Below are 21,129 nucleotides of genomic sequence, written 5' to 3'. Positions count from 1 at the left end.
GGACAGTGCAGCATGGCAAAGAGAACAGCCCCTCCCTTGCATTGCCTGCATCCCATTAATGCCACGAGGCCTGCTAGGCGTGACTTAATATTTAAGCTGCATTTTGGACCAGGAAGGAGCAGGCAGAGGGCTGCTCAGAAAGGCTGTCCTGTTCTCAGCGGCATTTCTCTCTACGCCCTGGTTTCATTGGTATCTTTTTTCGTTCCACACAGGCGCCATCCATCTAGAATTCCACTCCAGCGGCAACCACTACGTCTGGCAGAAAGTGACGTCCACAGTTCACAATATTATTGTGGGAAAGCTCTGGATTGACCAGGTTAGGAGAATGGGTCCCATCCTGCAGGATTGCTAAAATCATTAGGTAGAGAAAAAGTTGTGGTCAGTGATTGCCATGCAAAGGAGGAGAGTTTCTATACAGGTAGTCCTCACTTAACGACCATGATTGGGGCTGGAATTTTGTTGCTAAGCAAAGTAGTCATTAAGTGAATCACTCAATTTTACAAACTTTTTTGCAGCGGTCATTAAGTGAATCACTGCAGGCATTAAGTAAACCACATGGTTGTTAAGCGAATCTCACGGTTCCCCATTGATTTTGCTTGCCAGAAGCTGGCAGGAAAGGTCAAAAATGGCAATCATGTGACCATGGGATGCTGCGACGGTCCTAAGTGTGAAGACCAATTGTAAGTCTGTTTTTTCAGCACCGTCATAAGTCCAAAGCATCTCTAAACGAATGGTTGTTAAGTGAGGAACACCAATACAGGGATGGTCATGCAAGTGAGGGCAGTTTCCATGCAGGAGGATGGTTAGCAACTGCCATGCAAGCGATGGCAATTTCCGCCACAGAGAAACAGAGACAGCAGCAGGAAGAATTTATAAACTGGAACAAAGGATGGAGCTCCTGTTGAGAAGCCATTAAATGGGTTTGCACTATATATACATCTCCTGACGCACAACAACTTTGGCATTCAGACAAACGTTTTATTTTGCTCCCATGCTGTACATAAATGAAAACAAAATGTAAGTCTTGCACCTGATAGGATTACAAAGTCATGGTAAAAAGGGGTTGGAATGCCAAGTGAGCTGAAAATGAGCGTTTCCCTTCTGTTCAAGGTGGGGCGGGGGGGTCAGAAAGAAACAGAGAAAGTACTTTTCTTGATTCTTGATTCTGGTTCCTGTCGACATGGAAAATTAACCCCCTTGCAAATTCTTTCTTTTGTTTTTGTCCAGTCCGGTGACATAGAAATCCTCAACCACAAATCAAAAGACAAATGCCAGCTGAAATTCACCCCCTACAGTTACTTCTCCAGAGACATCCCCCGAAAGGTAACCCGCCCCCCCACCAAAGGCTCAGACCGCCTCCACCATGGATCCGACGCAAACTCCTTCATTCGTGTGGAAGCCCGGTTAGGGATTTCCCCAGACGAACTTCAAAGCTGTGGCGGTGGTGGGTGTTGGGTTCACTAGGAACATACTAATGGCGAAGGATGATTTTTTTCCTATAACCTTTTGGGATTAAATGCAGTCCTATAAACAGATGCAGCATTGTGGGTTTCCAGCCACCCATCCACCTCCCCACTTCTTTTAGTATTGCATTTGTGTCTTGCCTTTCCTCTCAAGTCAAGGCCATGTACGTGCAGGATTTCCTTCCTTTTGTGCCCACGACAACCTTGCGAGGTAGGCTGGGCTGAAAAAGAGTGGCTGGCTCAGTGACCCCGTGAACATCCTCACTGAGGGCAGTCTTGAACCGGGGCTCCTCAGTCCCGGTCCCGCATCTCAGCCATACATTACCGTTGGCTCAGGGCTTGTAGTATGTCGCACAATTGGCAACAGTACCTTAGCCCATTTCTGCTGATTCTACAGGTAGTCTTCGATTTAAAACCACAATGAGGACTGGAACTTCCATCGCTAAGCGAGGTGGTCATTAAGTGAGTCACGCCTGATTTTACAACCTTTTTGCCACAGTTGTTAAGTGAATCACTATGGCTGTTAAGTGAATCATGCAGCATCAATGGATTTTGCTTGCCAGGAGCCAGCTGGGAAGGTTGCAAATGGTGTTCACGTGACCCCAGGATACTGCAACCATTGTAAATACACACCGGTAGCCAAGTGTCCAAATTTTGATCGTGGGACTGCAGGGATGCTGCGAGGACTGCTTGCAAGTCACTTTTTCAACACCATCGTAGCTTCGAACGGTTGTAAATCGAGGACTACCTGTATGCATAATTTAAGTTTGCATTTTGGATTTTTTTTCCACCAAGGACATGATTTCTTGATTCTCCCCTCAAAAAAGTCTTTCAGTATTTTGTTGGGATAGAGACAGAGTATTGCAGATTTCAAAGAAATGTAAACCCCCAAGGATTCAGTGTTCTGATGCACAAAGTCAGCTTGGTTGAAGGTGCAAATAGAACAAGCTCCTTGTACTTTTGTGCCTGGCCTGGCTTTTGGATAGTCGCTTAGCTCATGGCTCTGGTAGTAGAGGGGTGGAACAGGAACAGGAGGGGCCTCCTGGGCTCTCTGCGGGTGTCTGTCTGCAGCATTCTCGGCAGAAAGGGCTTTGCCAAACCCCCTCGGGAGGGGGGCTGCAGGTCTTGTTTCTCTGCTGAGGTCCTGCGAGGGCTGGATTAAACAGCAGAATGTCTGAGACCGGATTAGCCCACGGCAATAACAAGTCAACCTCAGGAGGTCCCAACCTGTTGCCCTGCTTGGACCAGAGGTGGAGGAGCAAGAAAGTTACCAGGCCTCTCCTGCAATCTTACAAATAAGATTGCTTTTCACCATGGAGCACTGGCTTTCGTGGTTCTTGCAATAAATCCAGAAAGAGCAGTGGCCTTGAATCGCTGCCCACAAGGCTTCTGGGTTTGGGAACAGCCAGGGAAGCTGGATGGGGACTATAAAGAGTGCGGAAGATGACTTTGGTGGAGACATGCAGGCTCCATTGCCTAAGCATTTTTAAAGTCCAGAACGTCCAGATAACATTTGGAAGCGGCTCAGAGAGACACCCCCCTAATTCACTGGAGTATAAGAAGGGGGCGGAGGACAAGCACAAGCAGACTTGCAAGGTTCTGTATTAGAGCCCATCTCTGTCAAAGTAGTTTTAGACTTCCTGTGGAGTTGATTTCTACCTGGGGGGGCTGACAGGCCCCATGAATCCTGCTCTTTCTGGTGTTCCTTCCCAGGTGACAGGTGTGGTGATGGATGCCGAGGGCAACGAGCGCTACGTCATGTCTGGCACGTGGGATGAGAAGATGGAGTGCTGCAAGATCATGCAGAGCAGCCAGGGAAACTCCAGTTCGGAAGGCAAGCTTCCGAAAACGGTCTACCAGACCTTGCCCCCCAAGGTCCTGTGGAAGAAATACCCCCTTCCGTGAGTCCTCCCAACAGGGCTTGGGGCTTAAGGGTTGTCCGGCTGTGGGCTTGGCCTTCTGGGGCTGCGGAAATGGCCTGGAGCATTCCGGTGGTGCGGTGAATGTCAATGACCAAATGCTGCCCGTGCCCAGCTAGACACCCAGGCAGGGATGCGCCTGCTTGTGCCCCCACCCCACCCTTTAAAGTCCGACCGGCTCTTCCTTCACCAGGGAGAATGCGGAAAACATGTACTTCTTCTCCAAACTGGCACTGACGCTCAACGAGCTGGAAGAGGGCATCGCTCCCACGGACAGCCGCCTGAGACCCGACCAGAGGCTCATGGAGAACGGGAAGTGGGACGAAGCCAACGTGGAGAAGCAGCAGCTGGAGGAAAAGCAGCGGGCCGTGCGCCGACAGCGGGAAGCTGAAGCAGCCGAGGCGCTGGAAGAGGGTACGCAAAGCCGCGCTCAAAAGCGTGCTGAGGTCCGCAGGTTGCAGGGGCCAACCAGCTGGGTTAGAAAGAGGCGCCCCCCCCCGGTGTGGTTTGGACCGCAGATCCCATTATTCCCTCATTATAGCCGTGCTGGCTGGGCAGATGGGAGTTGAAATCCAAAAGCTACGGAGGGTCTGAGGGAAGTGGGGGCCCTGCAGGGGGGTTGCAGGTGCAGGATATGGCCCTGCTTTATGCTGAGAGGCGCGGCATGGCTTGGGCAGAAATGCACAGCCTGCAACCCGTGCGGCCTCCCAGAAGCGTTAGGGGTGCCTCCCTCCAAAGACCCCTGAAAGCTGTTTCCCACTGTAACTACATTCCCACAACAGCCTTAGCTTTGCCGCAGGTAGGTCTGGGGCAATGTAGCGTAAGCAAAGCTGTTTGGCTGGGTCACGGTTAGGGTCTTGGACGAACTGAAAACACGGCTTAATCCAGGAACCAGGTTAGGCGTGTTGTGCAAACGCCATCTTAATACAGCAAAAGGGGAAAAGTGTGAACTACACAGCTAAAGAAGAATTATGTTGGCAGTAGATATAGGGCCAACTCAGCTAGCCAGACCGAGTGGCTTTGGGTCTGGTGGTATCCTACTGTGTCTTCTGGATGGGGTTGCAGCACCCCAGAGAGAACTGGTGTGCAATTTGGGGGTCCTCCTGGACTCGTGGCTCCTGTCTGAGGAACAGATAGCAGACGTGGCCAGGAGGACCTTTACGCACCTCTGTCTCGTGGGCCAGTTGTGCCCTTTCCTGGACCAAGAGGCTCTGTGCGTGGTCACTCACCCTTTGGTCACCTCCCCTAATGGATTACTGCAATGCGGTCTACGTGGGGCTGTCCTTGAAGAACCTCTGGAAGCTGCAGCTAGTCAAGAATGTGGCAACGTGAACAATTACAGGTGTTTTTCATTCCACACGTGTTAGTCCTTTGCTTCGCAAACCGTGCTTGCTCCCAGTAGGCTTTTGGAAGCAATTCAAGGTAGTGGCAGTCACGTTTGGGGCAGGGGGCCAGGATACTCAAAGGACTGGATCTCTCCGTTGTCTCTGCTACCCTATTAGATCTGGCAGGAGGGGTACACTCTGGGTCCCGTCGGTTAAAAAATGCCCTCCTGCAGGAGCCAGGAAGCGTGCTTTGCAATGGCCATGGTGTCTGCCCTCTGGGACTTCTCACCACCCACAATTGGATTTGCCCAACCTTGTCGGCCTTCCGTGGGATGCTCAAGACCCGGCTGTTTGCCCAGGCGTTGGGTCGGGAAGTTGACGAGGCCTGTCTGGCTTGATGTGATTTTGCATGTTTTTTTAAAATTCTCATCTGTTGGTCCTTTTCTCTGATTATAAGCTGAGTTTTATTTATCTTGTTGTTTTAATTCTAGATTCTCTTCACCACCCAGAGTTGCTTTGACCAGAGGGTTGGCCATTTAAATCAGAATCAGTCAATAAATGTAATTGTAATTCTTTTATTTATTCAATTTATATGGCTGCCCCACTCACCACAGCGACACTGGGCTGTGAACAGCATTTAAAAGCACATAAAACATCTGTTAAACCATACTTAATTGTTAATAGATGAAAGAAAATGTGGATTTCTTTCCCGGCTCCATCCATTACTGTTTGGATTATGCCCCAACCATTGCACCCCTGGGATTTCACATGCGTGAACCCAAGTTTCGATGGTTTGAAACCATGGTTTGCAACTAAGTACAATATGTAAATCCTGCAAATTGTGGTTACAGAAACTTTTATTATTTTATTTTTATGGCCACCCATCTACCAAGGCACTCTGGGTGGGCAAGCAGGTAAAAAGAAAAAATTGCAATCCACAACATAAAAAGTAGCAATTGAGGCCCCTAAAAAAATCTCACAAACAGCAGACACACCTGCACTCCTATCAGACCCCATTCACACCCCAGCTTCCAGTTTGGGGGAAGAACCAACTCTTCACAGCCTTCCGGAAGGTCAGCGAGATCAGAGCCATCCACATCTCCAGGGAGAGGCCCACCATGACAGAGAAGGCATGCTTCCTAGGACCCACCAAGGGACACTGCTTCACCACTGGCACCCAGAACATGATGATAGGTCGGTGTGCTATCTGCACCAATCTACAGAAAGCCATTTCTTCTGGTGCATCTTCAGGGAAACCTCTCAGAGCAGTGTTTTTCAACCTTGGCAACTTTAAGAAGCATGGACTTCAACTCCCAGAATTCCCCAACCAGCGTGCTAATCCAGAATCCTGGCATTTTCTGGTGGTCTCCCCCCCCCCCCATTCTAAGCAAAGGCAATCTTGTTCAGCTTTTTGAGATCAGCTGAGGTGGGTTAGAGCTGTGATTTTCAACCCTGGCCACTTTAAGATGGGTGGACTTCAACTCCCAGAATTCTCCAGCCAGTATGGCTGGCTAGGGAATTCTGGGAGTTGAAGTCCACCCATCTTAAAGTGGCCAAGGTTGAGAAACGCTGTCTTAGAGTGAGGAGCTGTTGAATGGGATGGGTGCAAGGGTGCCATTAATTATCCCAGGCAATTGAGGATCTCTGGCCACATCAGCACCAAAACCTGTTGCGTGTTTTGCCCCTGCTTCCTTTGCAGGCAAAGACTACAACGGCTACACCCCCCGGTGGTTTGAGAGGAAGGTGGACCCCCTGACAGGGGAGCTGATCTGCGTTTACAAGGGCGGCTACTGGGAGAGCAAGGAGAAGCAGGACTGGACCCAGTGCCCCAGCATCTTCTGAGCCCGGCTGGCTGGTGCTGGGTGGAGCCTCTGCATCCCGTCGCAGGACAGAAGTGCCAGGAGTTACAGCCCTCCGGACAGCCTCCTGCCCCCAGCACACCTTTTGGAGAAACACGCAGAGTTTAAAATAAATCCACGTTTAAAAACAAAAACCGCAAGCAAAGAAAAACAAAAAAAAGTAAGACAAGACAAACCAAACAGGGATTCCAAAACCTATTTTTATGCACCAATAAAATGGCATATGATTTTTTTAAGTGACTTTTTTAAGCTTACCGATTAGGATTGAGAGATAATGGGGTTTTTTGTTGGTTAGTTTTCTCTTTCTCTCTCTCTCTGTCTTTTTTTAAACCTATTTATTGCTGCCTCTGGGGTGGCAGCTGACGTCTCTTTTGAGGCCTTGGTTTCAATAACCGGGCTCTGAGTTCCAAAGATGCACACCTTGTATCGGAAATGTTGAGTGTTTCAGGGTTTTTTTCCTCTGATTTCTGCGTGGGAATTAACACTGCTTTTAATCTACAGATTTCCCCCTACCTACCCCCCAAGTTGCAGGCAGCTCCATATCCCCTCTTGGGAGGGGCTCTAAATTCTCTGGGGGCAATGAAATGCTGGGGGTGGGGAGTGCCAGTATTCTTTCTTTGGGTCTTTGGAAGCAAATGTCTGACCATTTGAATTGTTTCCTTCCACGCTCTTCTTCAGGGTGGGAGGGATCCAAGCCCTGTCTCCATCCACCGTCAATCTTTCTTTAAAGCCACCGCTTGGAAAAGACACGGAGAGCGATCTGGCTTTCGATTTCGAATTGGTATTAAACACATGGTAGAGAAATACTCTTTACACTCCTGAGCCAGCTGTGTTTTGGGGAGGGGTTTTTAAGAGGGAAAGTTCTTCTCTCCGTCTTGAACATTGGAGGAACCTGGGAGCGAGCCACAGGTGGACCTCAGGACCCCTCCGGTTCCTCTTGATTTTACTGGGCTTCAAAGGTCTCTGTGTGGAGTGCAGGTGAGGATCAAATGGCCGGCATCCCCCAGTCTGTTGAGGCAGAACCCATTTTTCTCCTGTCCAGCATGCTGTAAAGCTATGCTGATTAGTTTGCACTCTCATGGTGGCCAGGTCCCACAATTCACACAGAGACTTCGGGCTTAGCAGTGGGCACGTGCAGAGCCACGGGCTGAAGTGGATTAATGCCCAGCCTGCTCTGGGACGCCCCGGGCAAAGTTGCCTATGTGAAGCAGCCCAGCCTCAATGGCGCCATGTATGTAGAAAGCACACTCATGCACACATGCACTCACATCCACACACACACACCCCTCCTGCTGCTTAAGGTCATCATCAGATGGCAGAGAGGAGCCTGGCAAGTGCAGAAGATCCAAGAGTGTGGCCAGAGATGCCAGCAGAATGCTGCTGTTGCTCCGGTCAGCTCAGACGCCCTGGGGTAACCAGCCTAGCTACCTCCATACTGAGCATCCCACCACGGCCAGTCGGATGGTGACTCCGTGGACAGGTTTTGCCCAACCTGGAGCCCTGCTGGCAGGGGGAATCTGGGAACTGCAGCCCCAGTTAACCTGGGGAGCACTGGCTGGGGGGGGGGGTGCATCGGGACCCTTGGCACGTTGGGGCCTGTGCTGTTCCTGCCCAGCCCCAGCCCAGCCTCAGAAGCATCTTCTGGTGCCAGACCCTTTGCTCCACCAGTTCCTGGTTGTCCAGCTGGTCATTCCCCAAGGCTGGACTGCTTAGGGCCCCCTGAACAACCGGCACTTGGACAGACACCCCTCAAGCCCAGCAGGGCAGGCAACAGAAGGGCCCGGGTGCCTCCTGCTGCTGTGCCACTTAAGGTGGCGTCTCATCACCGCACCCTGAGAAGGGACCCATTTCTCTTCAGGGGGAGGAAACAAGCAATAATCACCTGGGGTCTTGCCTCTCCTGGCCTCCAGAGTGCAAAAGCCCAGCAGGATCCACACGGGGTATCACTGGCCAGGTCCCCACACCCCCTACCCTGGAGGAACCATTACACGCTCACACGCCTTACCTGTGCAAATACAGATCTATACACACACGTACATTGAATAACAATAGTGACTGAACGTCAGCGTACTCTCACCACTGATGGCAGTGTACCTTTAATCTTTATTTGTTTCTAATTTATTTATATATATATATAATATATGTACACAAATATATATAAAATTATTTTGTTTAAATTTATATGGGTACGTAACTAGAAGAAACAGTAATGATGACAGGAGTCTCTGTCTGAATGTGTTTATAGTACAAATATGTTCAATGCATTTTGATTCTTTCAGGGTACAATGGCTTCCCCCCCCCCCCCCGTTTATAGTAAAATTAAATAGCGGGATAAGAAATACAAGCTGTGCTACATCCCATAGAATTCAGGTTCCATGCACAAGAATTGTCTGGCGGATTGTGCTGAAAGTGTGACTGATCGTAGGTTTGTTCGATGTTGTTTGTCCCAGAACCAAAGACAGAACAGATTTGGTAGGCAAAACGGCTAGAGAGAGAACGTATTTCTCAACTAAGGCCTGGCGGGAGGCAGGCCATGCTCCAAAGCAGAACCGACTTGGTGTTCTCTGAGTGTGTCGGGCTCCACGTGTTTCCCATCATTAGGTCTCCAGCTCACTACAGCTGGGAGCAAGGGAAGCTTGCAGGCCAACACATCTGGGAGGCACCAAGTTGGGGATGGTGTCAGATTCCTGAAGACCTTTATAGAGGCAGGCAGGAGTGCTCTAAGGAATGGTTTGCTTGCAAATCCTCCTCATACGTTGGCATGCATCAGTGGGACTGATCTCCCCGGTGCCACAGAAGGAACAATCTGGCAAAAGAGTTGTCTGGATGGTTTAGCAACAGCCCCAAGGTTTCAACCTCCAGCAACAGCAGTCTGTCAAAGGCCAAACCACACAAGTTGGCTGTAAAAATTACTTACATTTATCATTTAGTCAACAGGGGTGTTCTCCTAGGTAGCTTTTCTTTCTAAAAACAGGGAATAACTTCCAGGGGGGAGGGGAATGAAGAATGATGGCACAAAAGGAATTTTCCTGATATGTTTGAACCATATGGATGTCAAATCTCTCAGGCAGGGTTTTAATTCTGAGAAGAAATAGTTTCTTAGAACGTGTTACAGCTCACGTTTCCCGGTTCAGAAATGCAGCTGGTGCAGTTGGGCCTGGTCCTTCCAGAGCCAGCAGGGTTGGGCCACCGACATCGTCTCTGTCCTGTGAGCTGCAGGCACGTTTTTGTGGCCCTTCCAAAAAAAAAAAAAAAATCCCAGTCCTTTAACCCGGTGTTCCTCAACCGTGGCAACTTGAACATGTGTGGACTTGAACAGCTGTTGAAGTCCACACATCTTCAAGTTGCCACGGTTGAGGAACACTGGTCTTCATGGACAAACCCAGGCTCATCTCTTAAAATTGCCAAGGTTGAGAAACACTGCTTTAACCAATTTGCCCAGAGATGATTATGGGATAGGATACATTGCAGAGACATGGATTTGGTCCTTCATGTCTTCAGGTGTCTCTCGTGAGTGAAGCTAGGGGTGTTTTTTTGCAATGGCTCTGTTCTCCCCCGTTAGGCAATGCAGCATCTCCAGGACTGGGAACATGCACTGGACTCCGGACCCAATTCAAGCTGCATTGCAAGGATCTTCTCTTCTGCAGGCTCGCCTGCGTTATCTCCAGCGTCCCCATCTCCCCAAAACAGCCACCAACTGTAGCATTTTTTTTCTGATCCTCTTATACTGTAAAAACCTGAGCTGATGTGATGTTCTCCTGTCTCTTTCTCTCAGTTCAGCTTTAATTATGTTAACAATAAAAGATACAGGGGTTCCTTGCTTTGTTTTGGTTGTCTTTTTAACGGCCTGTTTCAGGGGAGACAGGGCGCATGGGAAAGGGAGTGGGAAACAGCTTTGTTGCCTTATTTTCTGGGCTTACGTGATGGGGAACACATTTGCCCATGCTTCCTCCCCTTCTTAGATTCAACGGTGATTCAGTCGGTTACTCGTAGCTTTAAGGTAAGAGGCGACAGTATTTCTGGAAGATCTGAGAGGGTGGGTGCAGGTAGGGCAAGATTCTCCCTCATCCTGGCAGATGGAAAATGGAAGGTTTGTAATGGGGATGAATTTCTTTCCAAGGTGGCTTCAAATGAAAGCTTGGAATGGCCTGGGGAATGCTGGAATCCTGGGGACAGATGTCTGCGGAGATGGGTGGTCAAAAACAAATCAAGATGGTGCCACAACCATGTGATTGAATCTCCCTGCAGAAACCCCTGCCTGGGGGGGTAGGGGGGAATCTTGGGCAGGGCAAATTGAGCTGCAAGTGTGCCTTGGAGATTTCCAGCATCGGAATACCAGCTGGAGGGATGCAACTTCTGCATTTTTCCTGCCGTACTTTTGAAAGCCACCAACAGGACCAGTTTGTGCCCCAGAGGAGGGTGTGGAAGCTGCCAGCCAGCCATTGAGGGAGGCGCAGGGGTCGAGGAGGAGGATCCAGGTGGGCTCCTGGTCACCGTGTATAACGTGGTGGTCCCAGCTGCTGGGCGACGTTGCAGATGCTCATCAGAACCGCCCGGAGCAGCCATGCCCTCCATAGCCTGCTGAATGGAAATTGGCGCAGGACTCCAGAGAAAAATGTTTGCTAAAGTTCACCTCTTTCTCAAAGGTAGCAACAGGTGAATGGATGATAGGTGATGCTCACTTGCTGGTTTCTTTAATGCTGGAATATCATGGATGAAATTTTGCTCCAGCTATCATCCAGTCTCAAGAGCTGAGAGAGGCTGAGATAGACAAGGATCCTCCCGCTTGATTTTTAAGGCCTGCAGTCCTCAGCCTTCTAGGTTTGCACAAGGCACTAAACCAGGTTTAAGGACACACTGGTTCACCTGAGAGATGCCCCAAACTCGTGACCTGATTGACGCTGTACACTAAAACAAGCAGCTCGGCCACAGTTACCCAGGCTCTGTTTCCCGACTTCCCAAGCTACCCTTTGGCTTTGAGGTTTCCTGGTGGTCTCTCATCCAAGGAATAAGCAGGTCTAATTAGCCCTGCTTAGCTTTCTGATACTAGCCACTGTGAGTTGGGCACTGCCAACTGGCTGGACAAGGGGACGAAGCCAAAGCTATAATGGTTTTTGATTGATTGATTGATTGAATATGTACCCTCAAGTCGTTTTCGGCTCCTAGCGACCACAGAGAGAGAGTTGGTCCTTGCTGCACGGCAAAATTCCTTCCCTTTCACCCTTCCAGCTTTCCCCAACTTCCGGGGTGCTCCCTCAAGCGTCCCGCCCGGGGGGGTCTTGCAGGGACCCCTCCCCGCAGCCACACGTGGCTTCCCGCCGCACTTTCCGAGAGGCCGCCGCGTGGCGTCTCTAGGCAACGGATGGGGCTCTCCGCCTATGGGAGCGCGGGAGCTGCTCCGCGTTCCACGGTAGCCAGGCAACCGCGGCCGGGGACGTTCCACGGTTGTAAACGGAGGCGTGCTCCGGCCCAAGCGGGAGGAGCTACCCGCGCGCGGCCGAGGGGCGGGGGCCGGTTTTTGCAGGCAGCAGGTGAGTCGCGGGCGCCCTCGCCGAACGGGCGACGTCTCGATTCCTTGCCGGGTCTCCTCGGACGAGTCCTTATTTTCCCACTTGCTGGGGCGGATGCGTCTGCCTAAAGAATCGGATCGAATCGCACGTGCGCTGCTAATTCCTTTGCTCCGTTCTAGGTGGGAGAAAGAAGGCTGGCATGAATAGTGAAAACGTTGCCGAAGCAAGTGGGGTCCAGCCCCAGCTGAAGGGCAGAACCGGCACGAAGGCCGAGGGATCCCAGCCCCAAAGCCGCATCTGTGCTACTTCGGTGCCTATTCGCAGGACGCGCTTCCCGTCAACTGAAATGTGGTGTGCCCATTAGGCACTCCGGTCCGGGCTGCGTGGGCGACCACTGGGTAGCAGCAGAAGTTTGCTGTATCTTCTGCCGTCTAGTGATACTCTGGATTTTGGCAGCCCAGAACCGGTAGCCCTACATGAACCCAGTTTTCTGGATCCCCTTGACATGATCGTCTGTAAACCAATTTTGAACTAGATGTTCACGGTACCAGGATAAAATGTTGATCAATTTGTGGTTTGGTGTGTTGGGCAAACGCAGCCTCTGTGAATTTTCCTACAGAAACAGACAGCATGGCCAGCACAGAGTTGAAAAAGGAGTTAGAAGATGAAAAACAACAACCTCACATTCCAGGTAATCTTGCTTTGGCTGGGGATTCATCCAACAGGAGGCTTGTTGTTTATTCGTTTAGTCGCTTCCGACTCTTCGTGACTTCATGGACCAGCCCACGCCAGAGCTTCCTGTCGGTCGTCAACATCCCCAGCTCCCCCAGGGATGAGTCCGTCACCTCTAGAATATCATCCATCCATCTTGCCCTTGGTCGGCCCCTCTTCCTTTTGCCTTCCACTCTCCCTAGCATCAGCATCTTCTCCAGGCTGTCCTGTCTTCTCATTATGTGGCCAAAGTATTTCAGTTTTGCCTTTAATATCATTCCCTCAAGTGAGCTGTCTGGCTTTATTTCCTGGAGGATGGACTGGTTTGATCTTCTTGCAGTCCAAGGCACTCTCAGAATTTTCCTCCAACACCACAGTTCAAAAGCATCGATCTTCCTTCGCTCAGCCTTCCTTATGGTCCAGCTCTCGCAGCCATATGTTACTACAGGGAACACCATTGCTTTAACTATGCGGGCCTTTGTTGTCAGTGTGATGTCTCTGCTCTTAACTATTTTATCGAGATTTGTCATTGCTCTTCTCCCAAGGATTAAGCGTCTTCTGATTTCCTGACTGCAGTCAGCATCTGCAGTAATCTTTGCACCTAGGAATACAAAGTCTTTCACTGCTTCTACATTTTCTCCCTCTATTTGCCAGTTATCAATCAAGCTGGTTGCCATAATCTTGGTTTTTTTGAGGTTTAGCTGCAAGCCAGCTTTTGCACTTTCTTCTTTCACCTTCATCATAAGGCTCCTCAGTTCCTCTTCACTTTCAGCCATCAAAGTGGTATCATCTGCATATCTGAGATTGTTAATGTTTCTTCCAGAGATTTTAACTCCAGCCTTGGATTCCTCAAGACCAGCTTGTCGCATGATGTGTTCTGCATACAAGTTGAATAGGTAGGGTGAGAGTATACAGCCCTGCCGTACTCCTTTCCCAATCTTAAACCAGTCCGTTGTTCCGTGGTCTGTTCTTACTGTTGCTACTTGGTCGTTATACAGATTCTTCAGGAGGCATACAAGATGACTTGGTATCCCCATACCACTAAGAACTTGCCACAATTTGTTATGGTCCACACAGTCAAAGGCTTTAGAATAGTCAATAAAACAGAAATAGATGTTTTTCTGAAACTCCCTGGCTTTTTCCATTATCCAGCGGATATTGGCAATTTGGTCTCTAGTTCCTCTGCCTTTTCTAAACCCAGCCTGTACATCTGGCAATTCTCTCTCCATGAACTGCTGAAGTCTACCTTGCAGGATCTTGAGCATTACCTTACTGGCATGTGAAATGAGTGCCACTGTTCGATAGTTTGAACATTCTTTAGTGTTCCCCTTTTTTGGTATGGGGATATAAGTTGATTTTTTCCAATCTGATGGCCATTCTTGTGTTTTCCAAATTTGCTGGCATATAGCATGCATTACCTTGACAGCATCATCTTGCAAGATTTTGAACAGTTCAGCTGGGATGCCGTCTTCTCCTGCTGCCTTGTTATTAGCAATGCTTCTTAAGGCCCACTCAACCTCACTCTTCAGGATGTCTGGCTCTAGCTCACTGACCACACCGTCAAAGCTATCCCCGATATTGTTATCCTTCCTATACAGGTCTTCTGTATATTCTTGCCACCTTTTCTTGATCTCTTCTTCTTCTGTTAGGTCCTTGCCATCTTTGTTTTTGATCATACCCATTTTTGCCTGGAATTTACCTCCAATGTTTCTAATTTTCTGGAAGAGGTCTCTTGTCCTTCCTATTCTATTGTCTTCTTCCACTTCCGCGCATTGCTTGTTTAAAAATAATTCCTTATCTCTTCTGGCTAACCTCTGGAATTTTGCATTTAATTGGGCATATCTCCCCCTATCGCTGTTGCCTTTTGCTTTCCTTCTTTCTTGGGCTACTTCTAGTGTCTCAGCAGACAGCCATTTTGCCTTCTTGGTTTTCTCTTTCTTTGGGATGTATTTTGTTGCCGCCTCCTGAACAATGCTGCCAACTTCTGTCCAGAGTTCTTCCGGGACCCTATCTACTAAGTCCAGTCCCTTAAATCTATTCTTCACCTCCACTGCATATTCCTGAGGAATATTCGTGAGCTCATATCTAGGTGATCTGTGGGTCTTCCCTAATCTCTTTAGTCTGATCCTAAATTGTGCAAGAAGAAGTTCATGGTCTGAACTACAGTCAGCTCCAGGCCTAGTTTTTACCGACTGTACAGATGTCCGCCACCTTTGGCTGCAAAGGATGTAATCAATCTGATTTCGGTGTTGTCCATCTGGTGAAGTCCATGTGTAAAGCCGTCTCTTAGGTTGTTGGAAGAGAGTGTTTGTTATGCAGAGTGAATTGTCTTGGCAAAATTCTATCAGCCTATGTCCTGCTTCGTTTTGTTCTCCCAGGCCATACTTACCTGTAATTCGAGGTGTCATTTGACTGCCCACCTTAGCATTCCAGTCTCCTGTGATGAAAATAACATCTCTTTTAGGCGTGTTGTCCAGTAGGTGCTGCAGATCCTCATAGAACTGCTCTACTTCAGCTTCTTCAGCATTTGTGGTTGGGGCGTATATTTGGATCACTGTGATGTTAGATGGCTTGCCCTGAATTCGAATTGAGATCATTCTGTCGTTTTTGGGGTTGTATCCAAGCACTGCTTTAGCCACTTTACTATTAATTATGAAGGCTACTCCATTTCTTCTGTGGTCCTCTTGTCCACAGTAGTAGATCTGGTGGTCATTTGATGTGAAGTGGCCCATTCCAGTCCAACAGGAGGCTTAAGGAGGCTTAATGATAGGACTACCAAGCTGCAGTACTCCAGACCACCACTAGAGGGGGCAGAGTTGAGGCTTTCTGTGTCACTTTGCTGCCATCTACTGATTATCCAGAGTATTGCGGCCCAGATACTACAGCTACAGCCCTATCAAATGGCTGCATTCACACAATGTGCTGTGCTGGGTTAATTTTATTTATTTATTTATTTACTAGCCTTTGTATTCCACTCTGCTATAAACACTCTGAGCAGCAAACATAATCTTACAATAATAGTAGTATTAAAAAGTGTCATAAAAATAGCTCACAAATGACATCATGTACATAAGGGTTTTTTTAAAATTCCATACATCGCTCTTAATGTTAATCTTGGTTAGTTTCTTTGGTGGCTCAGAGTCTGTGTGAACGCAGATTCCTTATTTGTGGTTGAAGGTACTGTGCAAACTGAGGAACCATGTTAAACGTGTTATGTGAATGCAGCCGATATGAATCCATGGTGGTTTCTACATCAAGGTGGAATCCTCTACCAGTGAAACCAGAGCTTCCATCTCCCAGCAGAAAAAAAGCTGCACACTGGGAATTCCTTAGGTTCGATGTATGTCTCCTTTGGGTCAGGAGCTGCAGGACTCGGAGCGCTGGGTGGCCCAGCTTCTGCGTGCAGATCTGCAGCGAGGGGGACCCTTCCACCCCTCTAGGCTGTTGATTCCTGTTGCCTTTTAAGGCAGAAACTCCAATGTCCTCCTTCGGGGCCAGGGGAGAAACACCCTCCCAGCCTAAGAGTGTCAGGACACTTGTGTGTCTCCCAGAGGAAGATCTGTCTGCACAGTGAACTCTCAATTAGGGATCCTAAATTGCACAGAAGAGGGTGACCACGTTTGGGGCAAAGTGGGCTTGGTTGCACTTTGGGCATACCAGCTTGAATGTGCCCCAAGGGACCGGTGCCGCCTTCACTGTTAGCTTTTAACTTAAGCCCATTGGATCAAATCCTGTTTCCTTGGTAGCAGTGAATCCAGTTTTGGCTTCTGCCAGGGTGTGGTTGTAGCCTTTCAGTTAATTTGATGAGGGCAAAAACGTCCTATAAGAAGGCAACCCTGTCTGTATTGTTGCCAAGAAAATAACAGGAATAGGTGTCCTGGCTTAAGCAAAGACCACGCTGGGATGAGGAGATTGTCTCTAGTGTTTATTTAACTGCTACAGTAGACAGAAAATCCTACCAAACTGAAGGAGTGTGGGAAAACCCAGACAGATAAACCCCCAAACCCAAGGCGGGTCTGTTCTGGGTTTCTTAGAAGGACAGCTCAAAGCCCCTAAACTGCGCATGTGTTTTCCCCCCTGGATAGGGGCTCCCTCCTGCTCACCATCTGTACTCATAACAATAGGTCCATGAAGTTACCAAGAGTTGAGCTCAGTTCAAGAAAGATTTTACGAAGGAGGTGGCAGCAACATCCCACCAATCTTGGCTTCTAAAACAGAAGGTAAACAGGATTGGCCCTGCTTTGTATGTGGATGGGAGACCACTAGGAGATCCCAGGGCTGTAGGCTAAACTGGGAAGTTGACAAAAGTTTCCAGAAGAGGGGAACTTCTTCCTAATCGCTGCCAAGAAAATAACATGGATCTGCCCACTATCTAGCTCTCTCAAAGGTGTCATAGGTTTCTCTGTGGTCTTTTCTGTAGGCTAAGTGTGAAGATCAACCCTTCATACATTCCTTCCGGGATGTCAAATTCCCTCCAAAGAATGACTGTCTCTTGGTGCCCATGCTTTTCTCGTGCCTCTTAATTTCTAATAAAAATGTTGAGGTTGGGGGTCAGTCCTGAACTGGATACCTGGGCCCCAAATGTGACCATAGAAGGGCCCATGCTGTTACTGAGCAAGCAGAGACAGCATTCTGCCCATACTCACTGGCAAGTACCAAGTACTCAGTACCAAGAATAAAATGGTGAAGCCAGCTTCTTGGGCTGAGAGGTGGGCCAGTTAATGCTAAAGCTCTGGGCAGACGGAGAGGGTTGCTCCTGAGCATGACTCATAGGAGGTGGCCACTTTCGCAGATGTTGCTGCCTCCCCAGCAGTGATGAGAGAGACAGCTGTCCTTCCGTCAGAGAGGTCAAGCCCCTGGTCCAAGGGTCACTGTGATTTCCTGCTGGATTGCATTGATGCTCAGCTCAGCCCGATGCAGGTAGGTCAGCCATGCCTTGCTGTCTGGGCCCCCGACTTGCCAACGAGGTTGGTGCTTATCCAGCCATGGGGGAGAACTTTGATTTCCAATCTCGCAGGGCGAGGTCTGACTTTTGCATTCCAGTGGCCTTTGGAAGGTTAGGCAAAGAGTCCTTCCTAGAAGGTGGAATGCAAAAGACCTCAGATCCACATTTGGACAGGGAGACCCTCCCCACCCACCCTGCCCCATCCCCTGCAGGCTTGCAGACCTGAGTCCCTGGACAACTGGTGCCGGAAAGTTCAGTCAGCCGAGATGGATGAATGTGCTTTTCTTTGTTAGGTTTGCATCACAGAATAAAAAGAGCAGGAGGGAACTTGGAGATCCCCTAATCCAACCCCTGTATTCACAGAGCACTCAAAAGCCATAAACCATTGTTTAAAATTTGCAAATGGATGAATTTTTATAACGCGTTGTGAATCCTGCTGATGTGTTGGGGTGTGTGCTGCCCAGGTCTTTTCTCATCAGCCACAGCCAGCATGTCTGCCCAAACATTTGGAGGGCACCAGGGTTGCCCACCTTAACCTCCTCTAGATCTTCCAGCCCCCATGAAGATTCAGAGATCACATATGTGGAATATTCCCGGGAGTTTCAAAAATGGGAACTGGGGAGATTTTTTTACTCATCTTTCAACGGTACTCCGTAAGAAAGAACATGAGCGCCCCTAGAGAGCGATGCTAGGAATTCAGATTCCAGGTTCCTTCTCCCTTCCAGTCCCAATGAAAGCCACCCAGAATGGCCCTGGGAAAGGTCAGTGACATGCCTGGTTGCAAGAGTCACGGATTAATATGTGGCGTTCCTGATAACCAGGTTCTGTGCAAGGAGGGCCCGGAAAGGGTCTGCAGAGCTCCCACCAGCCAGAATAGCTGGGGAGACTGATGTGCACCCTCAAAATTAACCAAGCTCAGATGGGGTGACGTAGCCACCAGATCTTCAGCCTTGTGGTACCACCCCAGCTGACACGTCTCTCTCCAGCAACCCAAAGTTCTGCAGCACTTTCCTGAGATTTGGTTTCTAGCCGGTCCTCCTTGCAAAGGAACCCCCTAACTTACTGCTCTTGCCCCACAGGTACCTAGGCCAAGCATCGAGGGCAGCAGTGGTAATGGTCCTCCCGCCCTCGGTGGAACAGGGGCCACCTCCAGCACAGCAGGTCAGATCTTTGGTTTAGCTCCTGCCAGCAGGACGTTAGGTCTTGCCCGTCTCCTTACCTGGGCTGAGCACCCCTGTTCTAGTCCACTCTGATCTTCCTTCATTGGCTATTCTGCAAATTGTGTGCTTCGACGCTTCCTTTTTCAGAGGATACCAGACACGGAACCCAGGAAGATCTAGATTTAAATCTCCCCCTCGCCAGCGAGGAAGCTCCCTAGGTCACCCTTTTGCTTGGTCCGACAGGTTGCAAGATTGTGTGGGACGACCTCTGAGTATCCTGGCTTTATCTTTTTAAGGCAGGACGAGGCAGTTACTCCTGTTAAGGAATTCTGGGTCCATCTGGGATTGGCTATGAGTACTACCTGAGAAGATGTTCTCTTCTCCTTTTCCTTTTCCATGTAGAGATGCAACCCAGCTTCCCTTTTCCCCAGTGCAAATATCCAGCCTTCCAGGGCTTAAGACCTTCCAGGTGTGATGCAGGATCTAGCCTAAGGAAGACCCAGTGGGTTTCCTTGGAAGCAGGAGGAACCGGTGCCCTGTGCTTGGCAGGCAGAGTAAAGCCTTGAATTGGCTGGGCTGGTGCAGACCCGTTAGCAGCCCTGCCTGTTGCTCCTGTTTGGCCAGCAAGGTGCATCTTCTGTCTTTCTTCAGCCTCATTCGGACAACTGACTCTCAGGAGGTCTGGATCTGGGTCCGGAGCAGCCCCGCAAGATTCCCTGTCAGGGTGCAGACTTACCTCCTTGCTTCTCCCGCCTCTCCACCATGTGGACGTGGCAGAGATTTCACAGGAATGAATTCTGACGCAGACAGAGGTTCACTCGGCTCTCCGTTTGCTTCCTTCTTCCTGCAGATCCAGGCAGGGGGCATGTAGGTGGGGACAGAGACCTGCCCTCTCAGAAGGCGGACTGCAGAGGGTGGCTGCTGCATCTCCCCAACTCGAAGGACGCCCCAAGCCTGTCAGACTCTGTTTGCACCGAAGACTTGGCTGCCGAGTTCCACCGAGGTCTGGCGGATCTGCTGCTGAGCTCCGATGAGGATGAGGCTGTTTCTGATCTTGCATTATGCCCTGGAGATGCCAGGCCTCTGGCATCCATTGCTGCAGTCCTGTCTGAGAATGCCGGTCCTTCTCCACCTTTCAGATCTCTCGACCCCGCTTTGGATTCTTGCACGTCGGATTTGGCCAGCGCACAGTTGCCGGCAAAAGCGTCCAAGGAGAAATGGAGCCGACAATTTGCTCCCCGTTGCAGGGAACCTCCACTCCAGAGTCTTATTCAGCATGGAGTCAGGAGCATGGAGTCTCTAGGAGAAAAGGTGTCTGCACTCAGACAGAAGTGCTCTGCCAGGAGCATCAACGGGACGGACGTAGGAAAGGGAGCCCAACCATGGAACAGGAATCTTCGCCCCAGGCTCCAGAGCTCAAGAGAAAAAGGTGGGATCTCTAGGGAAGGTGGATTCCTGGAATCACCCCAAGGAGGAAAAGGGCTGGAGGGGTCTTTTGAGTGGAAACAAAGCATCACCAGAAGCTCAAGCCACTGGTTGCTTGCTGAAGATCCTCTGCCATCCTGGCCAATGGCCAGAAGGGCCACATCAAAAGTTAGAGTCCCTCCAGGGACAGCAGAGGTCAGCCATCCTGAGAAGGCCTCATTGGACCCCCCAGGAGGGGGGATTGTACAGCCAGGCCCCCTCGGACGACCCTGCAGAAGTGGGCTGTTGTCCCTTGCTGGAGAAGATCGAGGGGAATTGATCCTGCCTCACTCTCTCTACCCTCTGAAAGCCAAGCTCCTTGGCAGAAGGCAGAGGCTGGCTCCCTCTGAGTTGGGAACGGATCCTGGGGTCGTTCATGCCCCGACAGATGCCCGGAACCCTCCAGGGCTGGCCGGAGGACCCGGGGACACCTGGGCTGCTGCCCTAAGCACTGAAGTCTGTGATGACATTCCAGAGCGGGGAGAAAGTGAGTTGGGAAAGAAGCTTGGCTGGCACTGTTTATCATAAAAGGACGTGTCCTTTGCAGATGGTTTGTGGCCACCCCTCACCAACAGGGACTTGGGGGAGGTGAAATGAAGGATCCTCACAAGGAATCTGGGACAGGAAGCCTTGAAATCCAGTTATGATTGCAGCCTTTTTTGTCTGCAAAACTCTGCAGTTAAGAGAGCCTGTAATAATGTTTGAAAGGAAGATTTAAGGGACCGGATCCTTGTCGCAAATCTGCTTGGGTGGCACAGCTTGTCCCTTCCCAG

General features: G+C 49.8%; 2 protein-coding genes across 3 annotated transcripts in view; one reads left to right on the top strand and one right to left on the bottom strand.

Moving 5' to 3' along the window:
• OSBP2 (oxysterol binding protein 2) overlaps nucleotides 1-6,797 on the top strand; it is a 136,349-nt gene extending 129,552 nt beyond the window's left edge. For both annotated transcript variants that reach the window (XM_063315270.1, XM_063315272.1), the window contains 5 exons: nucleotides 213-316; nucleotides 1,228-1,323; nucleotides 3,177-3,364; nucleotides 3,576-3,796; nucleotides 6,407-6,797. In XM_063315270.1, the coding sequence (XP_063171340.1) occupies nucleotides 213-316; nucleotides 1,228-1,323; nucleotides 3,177-3,364; nucleotides 3,576-3,796; nucleotides 6,407-6,549 (752 nt within the window). In that variant the 3' untranslated portion in view covers nucleotides 6,550-6,797. The remainder of the gene's footprint in view (nucleotides 1-212; nucleotides 317-1,227; nucleotides 1,324-3,176; nucleotides 3,365-3,575; nucleotides 3,797-6,406) is intronic.
• PES1 (pescadillo ribosomal biogenesis factor 1) overlaps nucleotides 1-21,129 on the bottom strand; it is a 426,838-nt gene that overhangs the window by 218,229 nt on the left and 187,480 nt on the right. The window lies entirely within an intron of this gene.

The sequence above is a fragment of the Candoia aspera genome, chromosome 15 (genome assembly GCF_035149785.1).
Source record: "Candoia aspera isolate rCanAsp1 chromosome 15, rCanAsp1.hap2, whole genome shotgun sequence".
Classification (NCBI taxonomy): domain Eukaryota; kingdom Metazoa; phylum Chordata; class Lepidosauria; order Squamata; family Boidae; genus Candoia; species Candoia aspera.
Note: the sequence above shows the minus strand (reverse complement) of the source record. Positions and strands in the feature narration are given on the sequence as shown.